The sequence below is a fragment of the Corylus avellana genome, chromosome 10 (assembly GCF_965113065.1).
Source record: "Corylus avellana chromosome 10, dhCorAvel1.hap1.2, whole genome shotgun sequence".
In the NCBI taxonomy this organism is placed as follows: Eukaryota; Viridiplantae; Streptophyta; class Magnoliopsida; order Fagales; family Betulaceae; genus Corylus; species Corylus avellana.
In genome coordinates, this window is record NC_142499.1 from 18,449,273 (window position 1) to 18,467,631 (window position 18,359).

At 34.9% G+C, this 18,359-nt stretch overlaps 1 protein-coding gene across 2 annotated transcripts; it reads left to right on the top strand.

Moving 5' to 3' along the window:
* Window positions 1-12,348: 12,348 nt before the first annotated feature.
* LOC148583446 (mRNA export factor GLE1-like) lies at window positions 12,349-17,541 on the top strand. Of its 2 annotated transcripts, XM_088510962.1 has the most exons (10): window positions 12,349-12,562; window positions 12,643-12,697; window positions 13,520-13,603; window positions 13,832-13,902; window positions 14,791-14,872; window positions 15,451-15,525; window positions 16,247-16,330; window positions 16,548-16,679; window positions 16,855-16,977; window positions 17,066-17,541. In XM_088510962.1, the coding sequence occupies exons 3-10, from the start codon at window positions 13,523-13,525 to the stop codon at window positions 17,282-17,284; spliced, it is 867 nt and encodes a 288-aa protein (XP_088367088.1). In that variant the 5' UTR covers window positions 12,349-12,562; window positions 12,643-12,697; window positions 13,520-13,522; the 3' UTR covers window positions 17,285-17,541. The 2 variants fall into 2 exon arrangements, with proteins under 2 accessions (XP_088367088.1, XP_088367089.1); XM_088510963.1 differs by having other exon boundaries at window positions 12,349-12,697.
* The last annotated feature ends 818 nt before the right edge of the window (window positions 17,542-18,359 follow it).

Here is an 18,359-nt window from a genome sequence, read left to right on the forward strand (position 1 = left end):
TTGGTTCGAAAATTTCAGAAACCGCGCCACTTGTTGGCGCAAATATTTTCTATTAAGCCTCAATCAGCGGCGACATTGCTTAGTCGCCGCTATTTAGGGTAATTTTATTTTTTTTTAAAAAAAAATTATACTTACAATTTTTTTAAAATAATTTTAAGTTTAAATGTAGGGTAAATTTGAAATTCTATAACAATTTTAAGGGTATAAAAGACATTTTCAAGAAAAAAATACTATTCACACAATATTTTTTTCTATAAATGATTAATAGCTTAATTGAATGTTTATAGTTCAAATGATCTAATTCACTAGGATCGATCAATATAAAAGACATTTTCAATAAAAAAAATACCATTCACACGATATATTTTTTTTTTATAAATAATTAATAGCTTAATTTAATGTTTACAGTTCAAACGAACTAATTCACTAGGATCGATCAGATGTTTGATCGATCATTTGATTCTATCACGATCAATCGAACTAATTCATTAGGATCGATCGGATGTTTGATCGAACATTTGATTCTATCACGATCAATCGAACAATTCAGTAGGATCGATCGAATGTTTGATTGAACATTTGATCCTATCACAATCAATTGAACTAATTCATTAGGATTAATCGGATGTTTGATCGATCATTTAATCATATCACGATCAATCGAACTAATTTACTAGGATCGATCGGATATTCGATCGAACATTTGATCGTATCACGATCAATCGAACTAATTCATTAGGATCGATCTCAATCGAACTAATTCATTAGGATCAATCAAATGTTTGATCGATCATTTGATCCTATCACGATCAATCAAATTAATTCAGTAGGATCGATCGGATGTTCGATCAATCATTTGATCCTATCTCGATCAATCGAACTAATTCACCAAGATCGATCGGATGTTTGATATATCATGATTAATCAAACTAATTTATTAGGATTGATCGGATGTTTGATCCTATCACGATCAATCGAACTAATTCATTATGATCGATCTCAATCGAACTAATTCAATATGATCGATCAAATATTTGATTGATCATTTGATCCTATGACAATCAATCAAATTAATTCAGTAGGATCGATGTTTGATCGATCATTTAATCATATCACGATCAATCGAATTAATTCAATTTCAATTGTTTCAATCATTTGATCTTATGACGATCAATCGAACTAATTCATTATAATTGATCGGATATTCGATCAAACCTTCAATTTCAATTGTTTAAAGTTTAATCGATCATTTGATCCTATCATGATCGATCGAACAAATGCAGTAGGACCTAACGGATGTGTGAACGAACCTTTAATTTGTTTGAAGTTTGATCGATTATTTGATCCTATCACGATCGATCGAATATCCGATAATTTATATAAAATAAATAATAACATATTATCGGAGGTAAATTTTTGGGAAATAACATTTTAACGCCAAATCCTAATGGAAGGAGATGTTGCATCAAATTATAAGTTCGATGAGTCAAATATTAAATATGTTTTTATTATTAAAATATTAACAACAAATTTAAATTTAATAAATTTTTAGTATAAAAGATCATTAATGTGATATTTATCTTATAATTAATTATTAGCTTAAATTTTATTTTTTTTATTTTTTTATTTATTTTTCTACTTACTCTTTAGCGTCCACAAAGTCGACCCTAATACTTTAGTATCAGGGGCGACTTTCAAAGTGGACGCTATTGGTGATTAATTATTTTTTTTTTTTTTTACCTACTCTTTAGGGTCGACTTTGTCGACCCTAATAGTTAACTATTAGGGTCGACTTTCAAAGTCGACCCTAATGATGAGTCTTTAGCGTCCACCTTTAGTGGACGCTATTGGTGATTAATTTTTTTTATTTTTTTTTTCTACCCTATTCTTTAGGGTCGACTTTCAAAGTCGACCCTAATGATGAGTCTTTAGCGTCCACTAAAAGTGGACGCTATTGGTGATTAATTTTCTTTTATTTATTTATTTTTATTCCTACCCTACTCTTTAGGGTCGACAAAGTCGACCCTAATAGTTAACTATTAGGGTCGACTTTGAAAGTCGACCCTAATGGTGAGTCTTTAGCGTCCACTTTTAGTGGACGCTATTGGTGATTAATTTTATTTTTTTATTTTTTATTTTATTTTCCTACCCTACTCTTTAGGGTCGACTTTGAAAGTCGACCCTAATGGTGAGTCTTTAGCGTCCACTTTTAGTGGACGCTATTGGTGATTAATTTTATTTTTTTATTTTTTATTTTATTTTCCTACCCTACTCTTTAGGGTCGACTTTCAAAGTCGACCCTAATGGTGAGTCTTTAGCGTCCACTTTTAGTGGAAGCTATTGGTGATTAATTTTATTTTTTTATTTTTTATTTTATTTTCCTACCCTACTCTTTAGGGTCGACAAAGTCGACCCTAATAGTTAACTATTAGGGTCGACTTTCAAAGTCGACCCTAATGGTGAGTCTTTAGCGTCCACTTTTAGTGGACGCTATTGGTGATTAATTTTATTTTTTTATTTTTTATTTTATTTTCCTACCCTACTCTTTAGGGTCGACAAAGTCAACCCTAATAGTTAACCATTAGGGTCGACTTTCAAAGTCGACCCTAATGGTGAGTCTTTAGCGTCCGCTTTTAGTGGACGCTATTGGTGATTAATTTTATTTTTTTATTTTTTATTTTATTTTCCTACCCTACTCTTGAAAGTCGACCCTATTGATCTTTTTCCCGCCTCTTGAATAATTCCCGCGTATATATTAGGGTCGAGTTATTAGCGTCCACTGTAGAGTGGACGCTAATATTCATCTTTTGGGTCGGCTATTAGCGTCCACTTGGATGTGGACACTAATACTCAACTATTAGGGGCGACTTTCAAAAGTCGCCCCTAATAGTTGAGTATTAGGGGCGACTATAAAGTCGCCCCTAATAAGTCGCCCCTAATGAGTCAGTTTCTTGTAGTGCCCTTGGCCTTTTTGGTTTTTTTTGACTGCATCATTCAAGACACTAAACTAATAATGTGATTTAAGTAATATTTGTGAAGAATGTACTTACTGCTTCAGCCTCTTAAGATAGATGATGGATTTCCTATTTTTGAGATGATTTGATTTAGTGGCATGATTTAGGTTGGAGCATGTATGAACTTACTATTAAGGCATTTTATGGCTTTTGGCATGATATCTGATTGTCTTCTAAGGCTCTGTGATTGGCTCTGGTTAGCCAATCCATCAGCTTTAGCTTGCGTAGCTGCAGAGAAGATGAGTTTCTTTCTAAGGTTGAGCGAGTCTCATTGTTAAATAACTCAAATTTTAACCCTAAGGCCTTGTTTGGTTCGTGGATTGTCTATTCCATTGGAAAAGGATTAGCTACCACTAGGATTAACTATCACTGAGAATAGATTAGCTAGTCATATTCCTTTGTTTGGTTGTAACACCGGAATAGACTACCTAATCCTATTCGTTCGTTTGGTACAATGCAATATGTTAGTGAATAGAATCGTATTGTGATCTTATTTCCTAAAATACCCTTATAATATCAATACAATTTATATTATTAAAGACTTACGTTCTTTTTAATTTTTTGAAACATAAACAACTTTACTATAATTTTTTTTTTTTAAACAATTACGCAACAAATATATATAGAGGCTTGAACACAGGTTGTACGCTTGAAACCTGTGTTCAAGTGTGTATATATATATTATGAACACATGTTATATATATATAAAACTAAATTAAAAATCAAACTGATAAAGTAGAGAAAGATCGAGAGATGGAGACACAGAAAAATAAAAATAAAAAAATAAAACTTAAATAGAATCAAAGAGAAACGTTACAGAGAATCAAAAGAAATAAAAAAACTGAAGAAAAAAAACAGAGAAAAAAAAAAATCCAAGAAACAGAGAGAATGAAATAATCAAGAGGGGGAGAGAGATACCTTGCACAGAGAAGAGAGATTGTTGCTCTTTGAGAGATGGAGATCGTTTTGCAGAGTCTCTTTGAGAGACGTGGGTGTTAAAAGGGTGGGTTGGGGTTGTGGGCAATTTACACGATAATTTTAATATCACAATAAATGATTAGCTAAGCCACTCTTTTTTAAGTAACTTAGTTAACACTGTGTGTATAGGATTAGTAATCCCATAGAAATAGACTATTTTCAGGAATAGAGTGTTAACAAACAAAGGATTAGCTATATCTAGTGTTAGCTAGTCCAATCTAAGGGTCTAATCCGCGAACCAAATAGGGCCTAAGACACATTTAATTATAGGACTATAAATTAACCTTAAGACCCATTTAATTAAACGGATCAAACACTCTCAATCTTAATCTGAAAACTTTCGGGTTGAGTTTATGTTGAACTCACGTGTGTCAAAAATTGCCGACCCTCGTATTGCATTTAAAGTTAGAATCATGTCAAACCATGATATAACACTACAAAGATAACTATAATTTGACCCATGAATCAAGCTCTTTAACGTTAACTCGTTAATTTCGTGTTATGTTTATATCGATTTACAAATCATATAAAACATTAATTTCGACCCAATAATATATTATTCTAGTTTATTGGTTTTTGTTTTTTTTTCCTAATCAATCTAGCTTATAGCCTTAGGACCAATAAGCTAGAAATCCCACTGCCTTTTTCTTAAAAAAAAAAGAAGAAGAAATCCCACTGCCTTAAGCTAGAAATCCAAGGCGGTGGGGGATTAGTTTGCCTATAAAAGCAAACTCGATTTGATCGAATTCAAACCGAAAATGTGTTTTGGTGCGTGCATACTGCAAATTGCAAATTGCAATGGCTTCTCCAAAATGATGTTCGATCGTGGTTCATGAAGTATGGCAAGACAGCTTGGAGCAAGAATTCTCCAAAATCGCAAGAGCTCTCCAGCCTCTTCGCCATCATCGTTTCTCCGCCTTCGACACTGAGTTTCTCGACGAAATCTCCCCTGCTAATAGCCGCTGCCACTACTCCCATCTATCTCCCGCTGAGAATTACCTGCACATGAAGCGCAACGTGGATGCCACTAAGATTATCTAGTTGAGTCTATCTCTCTCGGATCCTAACGGGGACTCTTGCTATGTCTGGGAATTCAATTTCAAAGGCTTCGACAAGGAAAGTGATCTTTACAATTCGGAGTCCATCCAGTTACTGGAGCGGCAAGGGATTGGTTTCAATAAGAACCGAGAAAAGGGTATCGATTGTAACGAGTTTGAAAGGCTACTCTTCGACCCTAGCCTCTTGTGGAATTTAAAAATCACTTGGGTAACCTTCCACGGTGCATATGATTTTGGCTACTTAATCAAAATCTTGATTGGTGGGCGAGAACTGCCGTCTGGTCTCATAGAGTCTATGCGTTTGGTGGTATACTTGTTTGGGTGCTGGGTGTTTGATATAAACACATCATCAAGTCGTGTGAGGGGTTGTATGGAGGTTTGGAGAAGGTAGCCCACACTCTTGGGGTTCTCCGTGTAGCTGGGAAAAGTCATCAGGTGGGTTTTGATAGTCTGCTCACCTTGCACACCATAATCAAAATAAAAGACTTTTACTTTTCCGGTAACTTTGTTGATAGGGTTTGGAAAACATTTTGGATGACTTTATACAGTTTAGAAGTAGAAATTGACGTTAGGAGTTTGGCTGCACCACCAAAAAGTTACGGCGTCCAATTTCTAACCGGAGGATGCAATCAACAGTTCTACCACAAGATCTATGTATGTCTCGGTTAGCGATTGCATGTTATATTCAATTTGACAATGATGTATATGTAGGATGATTGATTCTTCACAACTATTGTAAATTTGATTTTTTTGGTTGTTGAAATGGAACAAGTTTTAGTATTGAGTTTATTATTGAAACATAGTAATGCTTTGGCAGTAATTTGAGCAGGATGTGGAAGCACAATTATAAGTCAGGTTGCTAAATCAACCTAACTGATATAAAAATTCGAGGAAATTGCCTAAAGATTCAAACCCTATAGAAGAAGTTACCGGAGAAGTAAAGGTCTTTTATTTTGATTATGGTATGCAAGGTGAGCGAACTATCAGAACTCGCTTGATGACTTTTCCCAGTTACACGGAGAAATCCAAGAGTGTGGGCTACCTTCTCCAAACTCCTATACAGCCCCTCACATGACTTGATCACGTGTTTGAAGTCAAACATCCAGCACCCAAACAAGTATACCACCAAATGCATAAACTTCGTGAGATCAGACGGCAGTTTTTGCCCACCAATCAAGATTTTGATTAAGTAGCCAAAATCATATGTGCTGTGGAAGGTTACCCAAGTGATTTTTGAATTCCATAAGAGGCTAGAGTTAGAGTAGCCTCCCAAACTCGTTACAATCGATACTCTTTTCTCGGTTCTTATTGAAATCAATTCCTTGCCGCTATAGTAATTAGATGGACTCCGAATTGTAAAGATCACCTTCTTTGTCGAAGCATTTGAAATTGAATTCCCAAACATAACAAGAGTCCCCGTTGGGATTTGAGAGAGCGAGACCCAACTGCATGATCTTAGTGGCATCCACGTTGCGCTTCATGTGCAGGTAATTCTCAGCGGGAGATAGATGAGAATAGTGGCGGCGGCTGTTAGCAGGGAAGATTTCACTGGGGAACTCAGTGTCGAAGGCGGCGAAACGATGATGGCAGAGAGGCTGGAGAGCTCTTGTGATTTTGGAGAATTCATGCTCCAGGTTGTCTTGCCAAACATCACGATCGGACGCCGCTGAGGAGGAGCCCTTGTAGTTTACATGCACCAAAACACATTTTAGGTTTGAATTCAATCAAACCGAGTTTGCTTTTATAGGCAAACTAATCCCCCACCGCGTTGGATTTCTAGCTTAAGGCGGTGGGAATTTTTTTTTTTTTTTTTAAAGAAAAAGGCGGTGGGATTTCTAGCTTATTGCCTTAGCTAGTTTGATTAGGAAAAAAAAGAAGCAATAAGCTAGAATAATATGTTATTGGGTTGAAATTAATGTTTTATATAATTTGTAAATCGATATAAACGTAACATGAAATTAACGAGTTAAAGTGTTTGATTTACTTAACTAAATGGATCAAATTATAGTTATCTTTATAGTGTTATATCATGTTTTGACATGATTCGAACTTAACACACAATATGAGGGTCGGCAATTTTTGACACACATGAATTCAACATAAACTCAACTTGAAAGCTTGCATATTAAGATTGAGGGTGTCTAACCCGTTTAATTAAATGGGTCTTAGGGTTAATTTATATAGTCCTATAATTATGTATATCCTTGTGCTTCCTCCAGCTTCTCCTCAAAAGATTCAACACTTCCAATGTTAAAATAGTATTTATACTGGCTTGCATTTCAAGTGGGGGTGTTTGATGTAGGACGATATTTACCTATATTTTTGGTAAAAACGAAAATAAGGAAAATATCAAAAATAATATTGAAGATGCGTCACCTGATCAAATTTTTTCCGTTCTCAGACAATGGAAATACAAAAGGAAAGATTATTACGATTCTCGCTGATTGTCAATTTTATATTAGGATTTTATTTTATTTTATTAAGACTTTATTTCCTTTCCTTATAGGGTTAGGTTTACTATTGTTACTAGAATTATGTTTACTTTCCTACTAAAATTAGATTTACTTTTCTACTTCTTCTCGCTGATTGTCAATTTTATATTAGGATTTTATTTTATTTTATTAAGACTTTATTTCCTTTCCTTATAGGGTTAGGTTTACTATTGTTACTAGGATTATGTTTACTTTCCTACTAAAATTAGATTTACTTTTCTACTAGAAGTAGGTTTACCAGAATTAGATTTACTTTATCTACTAGGATTAGATTTACTTTCTCTACTAGAAGTAGATTTACTTTCTCTACAAGTATTTCTCTTCTCTAAATAGGCTTACTTATTATGTAAAAATCAACTCATTGGATTATTATCAAATTAGAGAATTCTCTCTCAAATACTCTGCAGAGTTTTATCTTTCTTTTAGCCTACGAGCTCGTTTTTATTTTTTTGGGTAGAAGACGAAAACGCTTCTCCTTGCAAACTAAAAAACGCTGCTCTTTGATTAGTTATCTTAGTCTTCCGCTACATCAGTTAGTATCAGAGCAGGCTTTATCCTGATCATGGCCAATTAGCGCAACGGTGACAAACTTTTCCAACAACGCTGCTTGTAGGGGAGGGACTTTTTCAAGAGTCAAATTCATAGGGTATCCGAGCCGGCATTATTCGGATTCGATAGCCAACTTATACTACAACAACTTCTATAACGACGCCGTTTGTGAGAGAGATGTTTCGAGATCCGGCTATCAGCGATACATCAAGCGAGCAGAGGCTCCTTGGAGAACCAAATTTCAAGAGTTCAAGCAGACTATGCACGCTATGCAACAAGAGATGCGGGAGATGTTGGAACCCATGCATATGGGATGCATGGGTTCCCTATGGAATTATAGGGATAGTGATGCCAAAGATGACTATGGGATCCAAGTGAAACCCGTTCAGTTTCCTTATGTTGACAAGTTCATTGATGATGACGCAAGTCTGATTCGACCTGTCCGTAACCATATTCATAAATCTCCAAATAGTCACTCTGCCTATGAAGAGAATATTAATTATGGTGAAAGAGATGTGGAAGATGTTAGTTTCGTTAAAAAAGTAGAGTTGCCGTCAAAGAAAACATATGTGCATCCACCATCATTGCTTCCAATGACTACGTCAATGGAGGAACAGCTACCGCCTCCTCCACTACAAGTGCAACTTCCTCCACCACAGTTGCAACCTCCTCTACCACAGATGCAACCTCCTCCATCACAAGTGCAACTCATCATGATCACCACAAAAATTGGCGATCCTTTGGAAGATAATGGTGAAGTTGATGATGATGTCCATGAAGAAATTGTTGGGGGAATTTTTATGGAAAATGACAAAAAGGAGAAAACGTGTGAAATCTATGTAGATTTCTCCAAATATATTTATGTGGAGGAGCTGTGCGAGCCATGTCCTAAAGAAAACTCGATGACGAGTTTTTTTCAAGTGTGGGTGTTTGATGTAGGACGATATTTACCAATATTTTCGATAAAAATGAAAATAAGGAAAATATCAAAAATAATATTGAAGCAGCGTCATCTGATCAGAATTTTATCCGTTCTCAGACAATAGAAGTACAAAATGAAAGATTGTCACGATTCCCGTTGATTGTCAATTTTATATTAGGATTTTATTTTATTTTATTAGGACTTTATTTCCTTTTCTTGTAGGGTAATGTTTACTTTCCTACTAGAATTATATTTATTTTTTCTACTATAATTAGATTTACTTTTTCTACTAGAAGTAGGTTTACTTTCTCCATAAGTATTTCTCTTCTATAAATAGGCTTGCTTATTATGTAAAAATCAACTCATTGGATTATTATCAAATTAGAGAATTCTCTCTCAAATACTTTGCGGAGTTTTATCTCTCTTTTAACCTGCGGGTTTGTTTTTATCTTTTTAAGTAGAAGATGGAGACGCTTCTCCTTGTAGAATCAAAGATACTGCTCTTTGATTAGTTACCTTAGTCTTGCGCTATGTCACCATACCAGGTTTAAGTAGCTTGTTCTTGAACTCTTGGAAACTAATCTGAGGAATACATCAATCAGTTAAAAAAAAGTTTTAAGAACACAACAATGAAATGCAATCAAATTCACAACAGAAGCTATTAGAACGTATCCATATTTAGGGGGTGGGGACCAGCAATATTCAAGAAAATAAAATTTTTATCTTGATCCAATAAAAAAAGTTTACAATATTCAAGACCACGAAGTTTAGAAGAGTTTACTCATTTCATGGCTGCAATAAAGACTAATTATTAATCATGGAACCCAAAAAGATTACTAGTTATTAGCAGCCACAAGAAGGATGGATGGAGTCATCAACACCTCGAGTGTTACAAAGTGCAAAGAAGTTAATGCAATATAAATTGCCGATTACTATTGCAATCTATCTGAAATATGGCAAGTCACCAAAGGCAATGACTTAGACCGCCTACATATATCTATTAGAAACCTAAAAACCGACTGAAAGAGTGCTGAAAAACAATGACTTGCTTCTGATCATGAGGACCTACAAAAATTGGCGAAAATATAAAGGCTAGAAACTACCAAAGAAAATGCACATTATAATTGATCCATTTTCAACAAAAATTAACATGTCACACAAAGCACTAGAACTAACAAAAACGTACCTTTCAACTCAGATTTCTGCTCATTCGCTTTGGGAATTTCCTTCTTGTCCTTCGGGTAGTAATTCTCATGGCCTACATTGACCACATATATATAAATTTTTGATGGTTAACCGGAATTAGAGACCGCCTTGTTTTCAATGTTTTGACTCAGATTACGCAACTACCCTTGCAATGAAAGTAGATTTGGCCCATTTATGTGGGTTAGTTTCGTTTATCCTAAAATTGCTTTAACATGGGTTTCATCTTTCTTGTCCCACATAGTTTCTCAGTACAGCCCAGTTTTATTTGGATCTTACGTGCAAGTATTTGAACCCCTATTAGAGCATTTTTAATGGAAGAAAACTCATTTTTGTTAGGGGAAAAAAAGGGGTTACGGTTAACTATTATTAGTTAAAACTGCCAATCTCAACTGCCTAAGCTGTTAGTAAAATCGAATTTCAGCCCTAATTTTTGTTATTTTAGCTAGCCATTTCCCAAAAGCATCAAAGCTTTGTTAGCGTCCTCACCAAATTTTATTCACCAAAATAATTAAAAGTACATTTTTCTCTATTTTAACTACTCATTATTTTTAGAACATCTCTAAGAGCACTCCTTGCAGCCTCACCAAAGACATTTTTTGATTATTTTTGTGACAACATTAACCAAAATGGCCTAAATGTCCACTTTAACAAAAAAAGAAGAAGAAAGTATTGAGATTAACAGTACTCACCAAATTTAAAAATTATTATTGATTAGAAAAATACAATTTCTCTCCCTTTTGGCTTTTTCTCTTTCTCATTTTAAATAAATATAAAGGTTAGAGAAAGAATAAAAAAATTTAAAAAAATAATATTTAAATTAAATAGTAAAAGTAGATTGTTATAGTAGTGAGCATGCTCTGGGTACTCTAAAAAAGTGAGTTGTCAAAATATACTTATGGTTATTTTGATGAGTAAAATTTGGTGAGACTGCTAGGAATGCTCTAACAGCCTCACTATTTTAACAATCAATTTTTACTATTTTATTTAAATATTATTTTTTCAAAGATTTGTTTATTTTTTCTCTAACTATTAAAGGATGCGAGAGAAACGAAAAACAAAAAGGGAGAGAGAGAGAGAGAGACAGAGTGAAATTGTTTTTTTATTCGACACGAATAAAAAAAAAAAAAAAAACTCACTATTAATAGTGAGTATTGTTTACTCACCATTTTTTCTTATTAAATTGTGAGGCCGGAAAAAGAGTTCTTAGCTACTTTTACCAAATTGTCTCACCAAAATAACCACAAAATAGTTTTCATGAAGTTGCAAATAGTGCTCTTATACATTAAATTCTATAAATATTTATCCACTTCATTTAAATATTATTTTTTTTTTTTTTTTCCATTCTTATAGCAGTTGGAAGGTATTCTTTTGAAAATCTATTCTTAAAATCAAAAGAGCCTTAGAACATGGACAATAGATAAAAACAAATCATCATTCAAGGGTACATTCTAATGCAAAGATGGTAGATATTAAAAATTATGGCACAAAACAAAAACAGAGAAAAATGCTATGTTCTCTCTCCTCAAACCTTCCAGACTCTCCCTCCAACTGCTGCCATGAGAGGAGGGAGTTTTGGCTCCCTCCTCCTCCCATTCCTCCTCTAAATCCCTTTTGTTTTTTTTAATCGGCTTACACTTAGGCTTAGAATAAAGTGTGCTCCTTTAAAAACACAAAAAGGAACGATCTCAACACAAACAATAAATAACCCATAGCAGGAAACAATTCAAAATTCATACGCAGCAAACCCACGAAAAGATCAAAATAAACAAAAAAAAATGGACAAATTACTCAATAGAGAAATACCAGTTCAATAGTGTTATTTTATCTGATTCTCCCTTAGAAATACCAGTTGCCGTTCGAAACATCTGCAAAAATGTCGAAGCTTTTTGGTGGGTATTTTTTTTTTTTTTTTTTTTTTTTCTTGAGAAAGAGATGAAAAATAAGAAGAAGCGAGGGATCTGATTTTCCCCTTTACAACATTTTTTTTAGCCTCAGGAATATGTCATCCACTAAAAAAGTAGGTGTTTTATTCTGAGCCATTAGATGCATTCAATGGCTCAGATTTGTAAAAAAATCCACGGCTAGCCGGGAATCTTGATGAGGAACCGACCTAAAAAAAGTTAAAAAAACCCCTAACCCTAAGCCTAAATTTAATTGTTCCGGAGACTATCACCTGCCGCCCTTCTCTCTCTCTCAGACGCTCTCGACGTCTCGCTCTCTCACCTTCAGACCGACGATTCTCTGTTCTCGGCGTCTCGCGCCTCGCGGCCTCGCTTCTGTGGCTCTGACTCTCCGTGCTCTCCTCGCCTCTCACGGACTGTCTCGTCTCGCCTCTCAGTGAAGGTATGTTTGGTTTTGTTTAGATTCAGAGGCTCTCACGGTTTTCTCGCCTCACGGTTTCTTTTGTTTTGTTTGGTTTTCAGCCCATCTTGTTGAGATTCAGAGTCTGACCTCGACGCTCTCAACCAGTGTGTAACGGTAATGCGTGTTTTTCAGTCTGGGTTTTTTGATTTAGATCGGAATGTGATTTGAAGGTTGATTTTTGTTGATGGGTAAGCCGTATTTAGGGTTTATGGGTAGCGTTCTTTTTGCCCATGTGATCACTTTTGGTTTTGTAGGTTCACTTGGTTGAATGAATTTGATATCTTGATCTGTGTTTGTTTGCTTTCATTTGGGTGTGCGATTATGTGTCATTTACAAGTCTTGAAGTAACTTATTTTGAATTATTTTGTGTGTAATATGTGTAGTCTTTACCCTTTTTGTCTCTGTTTTTTCTTGTTTTTTTCGTTTTGATTTCTCCTCCTCTGGTAGTGGCACATAGATCCCGTTTTTTTTAGTTGTTTTTGGATTTCTAATATGAGTCTGATTGTTCTAAATCTGAATCTCAGATTTTTTGTGGGTTAAATCTAGGTTTTCTAATCTTTAGGGAAATATATGGGCCTTGTGTTGTCATTTTTAGGGATTCTTTTTTAAACAAACATCTTGTTTGCTGAACCGCATCAAATCTCTGCAAAAGCACATCTGAAGCATACAAAAGCAAAGTGCAGTAACTCCGTCTCTTGATCATTTGATAAACCTCTGTTTCAAACAAACCCCACCAAAAAAATTGTCAAAAATGCATACAAAACCCACCAAGAAAATCATCAAGCACACAAATAAACACTATGAAAAACTAATTCATTTTTTTTGGGTGAGAGCAATTCATGGAGTGAAGAAATATTCTGCAACAATAGTCATTTGTCTTGCCATTTTTTTTTATATGCATTAACTTTTTTTGTGTGCGCGCGTGTTTTTTTGTAGAAAATGGTTGTCGACGCTTCACAGGGGAGACTACAAAATGAGATAGACAAAAGAAACAACGCTTTAAGGTTGACTTACAATAAGGTATTGCTAGGCTCTACAGATATTAAGTTTTGAGATTTTGAATATTTATTTTCCTTAAGTTTATTGACGCCTGGATAATGTTGTTTGTAGATTAGATTTCTAATTGTTAGCAAGTTATTTTATTGAATTCAAAGTATACGATATATAGGACCTCCTACAATTTTTCCTTTGGGGTATGTTGACCTGCTTCCTTTATATAGTGAGTGACATGTTCTCTTTTTTTGTTAGGATTTCAGCAGCGTTGAAAGACATATTTCTAGGTTGATCAGACAAATAAGTGGGACCAAAGAGACTGTCAGGTGAGTTGGATTAGAGTTTCATTGAATCCAGCCAAAGTTTTCGTAATCAATAGGCTTTGGTTTTCTTATATTATCTACATTCCTGTACCTAATTTTTATTTTTATTTTTGGCATTCATTCAATTCTTAAGTTACACGCACCCAATGGTTTTCGAACCCACTATTTCACCCTCCACCCCATTTTTATTGCGGGAGTACGTATTTTTTGAGCTAGAGCTCATTGACTAGTACGCCCTAAATTATATTATCACGATAAGTATGCAAATGACATCAATTTTTTCCCTTCATACTAGCCAATCACAACTTTTCTTGGGACTTGCCCTAACAGTGATATGAAAGACTTAGTTTTTGCCTGCCTTCGAGTGGATTTTTACCCTCGACTTTGGTGGACCAGATTGGCTGGTTGGAACGGTAAATTAAGTGCCAACCCCTTGGCCATTTTGGTTTTTTTTTTGACTGCATCATTCAAGACACTAAACTAATAAAGTGATTGTAACTGATCAGACTGGTTGATTTATCTTCTGTTATTCATTTGTGAAGAATGTACTTACTGCTTCAACCTCTTAAGATAGATGACGGATTTCTTATTTTTGAGATGATTTGATCTAGTGGCATGATTTAGGTTGGAGTCTGTATGAACTTACTACTGAGGCATTTTATGGCTTTTGGCATGATAGCTGATTGTCTTCTAAGGCTCTAGTTAGCCAATCCATCAGCTTTAGCTTGCATAGCTGTAGAGAAGATGAGTTTCTTTCTAAGGCTAAGCAAGTCTCACTGTTAAAGAACTCAAATTTTGGTTTCATTCATGATCTTCATTTTGGTTAAAATTCTTTGCAATAATGGAATTAATACTTCTGTATCTTTGTTTTTATCAATTTACAACTTGCAGTGAAAAGTCGCATGATATTTTGAAGATTTTCAATGATCCTCTTTGCCCTCAATCCATTAGCATTGCAGCGTTTGCAAATAAGGTAATTTCAACTATTTGGCCAAAGACGTGCATTTTTTTTTCTTCCTTGATTTATTTTTTGTTTGTATCATCGAAGTCATGAGAATGGGAAGGATAGAGGGAAAACTTTGAAACGTACATGTTAAATATGTTTAATGTTGGAAAATATGGGATTTTATTTGGTATATGGAAATAGAGTTGAAGGACGACATTTAGAATTTGATCTAAATACTCTGTAAGCGTACGTGCAAATCAAAACAACGGAGAAGGTAGAACTTAGAAATTAGGTTTAACCATCGTATTGTAAAAGTTCTCTACCATGAACTCGCCATGGGGTTTAGAAAGAGAAAAAAAATCTTAACATGACTTTTATTACCATGTAGGGCCTTAACAGTTTGAGATTGTCTGACAATGAAATTTAAATAGTCATTTCCTCTTATTTTAGGAAATTAATTGGATCTAGTCTTGAGAGGCTCTTCAGCTCATATTTTTTGTCATCATATTTGATTAGTCTTAGACTTTCTACTATTATGATCTGGTTTGAAATTTTGCGATCACAGGATACTTATATAAAACCCTCGTTATCCAATTTTGATACAGGTTGTCTCCCGCTGTGAAAGCCTTGAAAACGATGCATTTGCATGCGGCCATGTCATTGTTCTTGTTACTTCACAGGTACATCATGTTGAATTCATTGGTATTGTTGGATGTTGGTTAAAGAGATCTGGTTAATGGCTGTTGGATGCTCTTTTTAACTTTCTTTTACACATTAGGATGATATTCAAAGGTTGGAAAACTAATGGATCCATTTCAAAACTTCAAAATATTGCTACATTACGGACTATTTTGACTTGTTTTGTGCTTATGAGAGAAAACATGCGTACGCTCTGTAAGCTGAGGGTGATGTCAGCTTGATGCAGATAGTAGCGGTATACTTGTTATGGTGAGGGTTTGATGTGGGCACCTTTTAGCGATATCTTAATGAAACAAAGCCTAGAGGGGTTTCATGGAAGGCATTATTGTGAAATTGGAAGAAGTCCTCACATCAGGATTTAGATGTTTGTTCTTGTATTCCTATTCTTCTGGAAATACACATGCCAGACACATACATTGATATGACTAGTAAAGTGCACAAGTTCTCACATCAAACATTTTAATCATAGTAATCCTAATCACGAAGAAAGCTAATGCCATTTCTTCATTTCATATGTACGTGCATGCATGTTTGTAGGAAGAAATTGTGTGCTCCTTTCCTTGGAATCAGTGTTTAAGCAATCATAAAGTCTTGCTATGCTAAAGCAACTCATCCATTTAGCAATATTGATTTCTAAATTTACTGAAGATATAGAGTTTTCTCTGTACAATTGCACTGATATTTGCTCATCTTTCGATTCAGGTTCCACTTGCAATGGATCTCCTTCTAGCTGAGCTCCACAGAGCTTGCATTTACACTGTTCCAAAGCACATAATGTACTCAAAGGTGACGTTTATTAACTCAAAGAAGCTGTTTATTAATGTTTGGTATCATCGTGCCATGGTGATTTTTATAATTATTCTTTCAAGTTTTTGACGAATCCAATAAAATAGTAAAGTGGAAAGTTTTAAATTGCTTGGCCTTCTCTCTTGTTACTGCTGCTCTTGTTTTGGATTTGGCTGTGACTATGGAATTTTTTAAATTAATTTTTTTACTACTTCAGTCGGCATTTGAATCCAAAGAGGCTTATTACAAGGCTATTGGATACCAAAAAAGCGACGGAAAGATTGAGAGCACCGAGGACTATTTGAGACGGTTGGAGTCCTACATGAAACTGTATGGGGCTTTGATTCAGGTTTGTATCTAGGACCTTATGCTTTAGACTTTTTATGTGTTGAAGTGCTTTATTTTTAGTTATAGGCAATTCACAAAAAGCAAGCTTTGTTGGTATGGTACTACTATCACATCTATCTTTAGTCTCTTTATTCATGAAAACAAAAGCAGCTTACCAAGAATGACTGTTTTGGCAGACGGAAGTAGAGGGCGTCCAGAACGTACATGGTTTGAAAGAAGGTTGGGCATGGATTGCAAGGTTCTTGAACACTCTTCCTGCTAATCAATATACGGGTGTTGCCCTGTATGCATTCCTGAAAGTAAGTTGAGTCGGTATAGAAACATAATGCATTTTCACAACATAATATTTGAAAACCTTTGAGGTTAAAAGTTTGCATGTTTCCACAGATGGCAGGCTTTGCTCTCTTCAGAAAATACAAATCTCAATTCGTGAAAATGCTTAGCATCATCTCTAACAACTTTCTGGAAGCACTTAAAGCACGTGAAGAGCCCGGGTTAAGGGCAACCGTCGTCGGGATCCAATCCTACATAGAAGACAAAAGGTTCCTCGAGGAGCCAGAGGGAAGGGGTCTGCAAGGTTCCTTGCTATCAAGTGTTTTGGTGTGAGAGCAAGCCGGGAATAGAGGATGGAAACGATGGGATTTGATTTGATTTTCAAGAACTACATGTTGTATATGTGTCAGCCATTTTTTTTTATTTGATTTGAGTTTTAATAAGAGAATGTGTCGTTTGAAGTTGCAAATTATTTTGTATGTGGACCAATGTGCTTGTGAAATTTGTTAAGAAAGGTTGTGTAGATGAGTCAAATTGTTTTGATAAATGACTCCAGTATAAATTCAATTGAAATTGTCAGGTTCAACTCACCTACCCTGCTTATAGTTGCTGAAAAAACATTGTATGTACCAATGTTTATCAAAACAGAAACAATACAAAACAACAGGCATTGTGCCACTTGAAATTTATTCAATTATGCGACTTGAAAGCCATTGTGCGACTTGAAATTGATTCAGTTCTCGTTTTATGAACCAATGTCCCAAACAAAGAAGACTTATTGGAAAATTATCTGTCACTGTCCCAATTCCCTGGCAGGAGTTCACTAATAGGGAAAAATTCACTTTACCCCTTCGAAGTTTCAGGGGTTTCTCAATTCGAACCTTAATGTTTAAAAATTGGCAATGTACCCCCCTAATGTTTCAAAAATTTTCAATTTAGACCCTCTGTTACTAATTTTTGTCTAATTAGACGGAAATCATCCCACGTGCATCTCACCTGGGATTTTGATGCTCTCTATTCCAATTTTACCCTCATTAAAGCCTATGAAAGTACGTAATTACCCTTATTAAAACCTATGAAATTACGTAATTACCTTCAATTTCAGAGGTTTTAATGAGGGCAAAATTAGAATAGAGGGCATCAAAATCCCACGTGAGACGCCTATGGGATGATTTCCATCAAATTAGACGGAAATTAGTAACGGAGGGTCTGAATTGAAAATTTTTGAAACATTAAGGGCGTACATTGCCAATTTTTAAACATTGAGGTTCAAATTGAAAAACTCCTGAAACTTCAGGGGGTAAAGTGAATTTAACCCTCACTAATAATAAGATCAAAATGTTTATTGAATGCTTCAACAGGCACATGGGAGAATTCCTCTGAAATAATTAGTGTCGAAATAATACAA

What these genes read in the sequence shown, in the direction of transcription:
- LOC148583446 (XM_088510963.1), top strand. Translation starts at nt 13,523, where the DNA reads ATGGTTGTCGACGCTTCACAGGGGAGACTACAAAATGAGATAGACAAA. An exon ending in AGCACATAATGTACTCAAAG is followed by an intron (nt 16,331 to 16,547) that starts GTGACGTTTATT and finishes TTACTACTTCAG; the next exon opens with TCGGCATTTGAATCCAAAGA. An exon ending in TGTATGGGGCTTTGATTCAG is followed by an intron (nt 16,680 to 16,854) that starts GTTTGTATCTAG and finishes CTGTTTTGGCAG; the next exon opens with ACGGAAGTAGAGGGCGTCCA.